Genomic DNA, 2,420 nt, shown 5'->3' on the forward strand with positions numbered 1-2,420 from the left:
CCGCCATAAGGAGGTGGCAGCAGGCAGGAGACTCGAGCCCTTCGTTGTTTTTCGCTGGTTGGGTGCTGGTGGACCTGCAGGTTCAGGAGGTCCCAGAGCTGCAGGTGGGATGGAGCTGGACTCTTCTGAGAGGTGCTTAGAGCAAGGGCCAGGGGCTGCAGTCACGGCTGTCACAGGGAACCTCCCAGCGGGACATGGGGGAGACGTTCCTCCCCTGTGAGGGTGTCTGGGTGCTGGGACAGCCCAGCCCCTCTGATCCATCTCTGCTTGCAGCAGGGGGTTGGACCTTCCAACGTACATTATTATATTGTAGTGATTGTGTGATTAAGTGAACAGGATCCCTCAGCAGGATTTAAACGGAGCCCTGAGCTCCCCGCGGGTGCAGGTCTCTCACGTGTGACCCCCTCCTGATTTTGTCCTGTGTCAAAGCAGCAGCTGCAGGGAGACCTCGCTGAGCATCAGGTGCCGGTGGAGAAGCTCCAGAAAGCAGCTTGGTCCCTGCTGGAAGTACAAGGGGAGCCAGCCCCGGACCATGGGCACATTCGGGAAACAACAGGTACAGAGCCAAGCAGGGATGGTTGGGGAAAGTGTGAAAACAAACCCAGGAGGGAGGGATAATGAAATCTTCTCCCACTTCTGGGGAAAACTGGGGTGAAGAGGTGCAGCGATGCATCTTTGGGGCTTGTGTTTGTGCCTGGGGAGGGCTGTGACCACGCTGGCCGTTTGTGCTGGGTCCCCTGTCTCGCTGCTGGGTGAGAATTCAAGCTCGGGGTTTCTCAGGAGCCGGACGAGATCCTGGCTGCTCTCTGAGCACCAGACCAGAAGCTGTTTGCCTGAGATTCTCCTTTGCGCTGGACTCTGCAGATGCCATCGTGGGCCGCTTCCAGAGCCTCTCCCAGCAGATGGCCGAGCGCTCGGACCTGCTGCAGAAATCCATTGCCCAGTCCCAGAGCGTCCAGGAGAGCCTGGAGAGCCTCCTCCAGTCACTGGCTGAGATCGAGAAGAGCCTGGAGAGAGAGCAGCTGGCCGCACTTTCCTCAGCCTCCATTCAGGAGTCGCTTGCCACGAGCGCGGTAAGGCTGCTCCCTGAGCTCCCTCGCCTCAAACATACCCAAACCGTGCAGACGGTGGCTGTGGGTTAGCTGTGAGAGCACACAAAAAAGAAAACTCAAAGGGGATATGAGCAGAATCTTTGGTTAATTGCTTTAAGCCAAGACACAGATGTGTTGAAAGACTTCTTTGCTATTGGGCACCAGGGAAAAGCAGAACAGGTTGGGGAGATCAGAAAGGAAAGTGGGATAGAAAATTATTCTTGCCAGACCCTGGCTGTCTCGAAGCGTGTTTTCCATCCTCGCGGGCTGCCCGGCCTCTTCATGCCACTTCAGTTCTGCTCGAAGAGCCTTCCTCAAATGGCATCATTTTCTGTGTGTGTACTTCCCACAGAAGCTGAAGCAGGACATCGCCAGGCAGAAGAGCTGCCTGGAAGCCACCCGCGAGATGGTGACACGGTTCATGGAGGCGGCAGACAGCCCCACGGCCTCGGCGCTGCAGGGCAAGCTGGCCGAGGTGACGGAGCATTTCGGCAGGCTGTGCCAGCAGCAGCGGGAGAGGGAGGATGCTCTGAAAGGCCTCCTCCCAAAGGTCGAGCAGTACGAGCAGCTCTCGGAGAAGTTGCAGCAGTTCACAGAGAGCAGAACGCGGATGTTGGCATCCGGGAATCAGCCGGACCGGGACATTGCTCGCTTCTCCCAGCACATCCAGGTGAGATGCAGCAGGACAAGACTCTATCTGCATCAGGTTTTTAGGCAGGGCTGTTTCGTGGTGATTTCTTCCCAGGCAAACAGCCCCTGGTTCGCTGGTAGGATCCACAGGACCTGTGCTGGCGCTTTGCTGGGGAAACAGAGCACAAGAGGAGCAGCTGAGGCTGTTCCCAGCAGTGACAGAGGGGAATGGCATTTCCCTGGAGCCAGGCTGGTTTCGAGCAGGGATCTCTAGCCAAGCTCTTGGGGGCCAGACCAAATAAAGCAAGGTTTTACCAATTAAAGACTCCACAGGGTTAAATACAGCGAAATGCCCAAGTGCTGGCAGCAAGCGCCGTGCAGGACGTGACAAAGCCCTCGGAGATGCTGTGGGTCATAGTTGCCGGTCATGGCTGTACGAAATTTCTCCCTATGGCTTCCTATGAGTGCTCCACTGAGGGGGGTGGTTTGCCCACAGCTTCAGAAATGCTTTAAGCTGGTGTAAAACCAGGCATTTTTGCTGGGGAGGGGTTGATTTGTCTTGGTCTAGGGCCTCCCATCCCCTTCACTGCGTGGCCTTATACTAGCAGCAAGGAAAGTGGGAATTGCTCCTGCAGCTGCTAGAAGTATTTACCGAGCCCAAGGAGCGAGTGGGACGGAGCTGTGCCCTGCTTTTGGCGC

The 2,420-nt window shown here is 56.7% G+C and overlaps 1 protein-coding gene across 1 annotated transcript in view; it reads left to right on the forward strand.

Moving 5' to 3' along the window:
• LOC104280529 (microtubule-actin cross-linking factor 1-like) overlaps nt 1-2,420 on the forward strand; it is a gene marked incomplete at both ends in the record, with an annotated part of 44,595 nt that overhangs the window by 29,852 nt on the left and 12,323 nt on the right. The window contains 4 exon segments of the mRNA XM_009878201.1: nt 430-556; nt 865-1,073; nt 1,444-1,761; nt 1,837-1,858. Coding sequence (XP_009876503.1) covers nt 430-556; nt 865-1,073; nt 1,444-1,761; nt 1,837-1,858 — 676 coding nt within the window.

This window comes from Apaloderma vittatum, unplaced genomic scaffold (genome assembly GCF_000703405.1).
Source record: "Apaloderma vittatum isolate BGI_N311 unplaced genomic scaffold, ASM70340v1 scaffold25341, whole genome shotgun sequence".
Lineage (NCBI taxonomy): Eukaryota > Metazoa > Chordata > Aves > Trogoniformes > Trogonidae > Apaloderma > Apaloderma vittatum.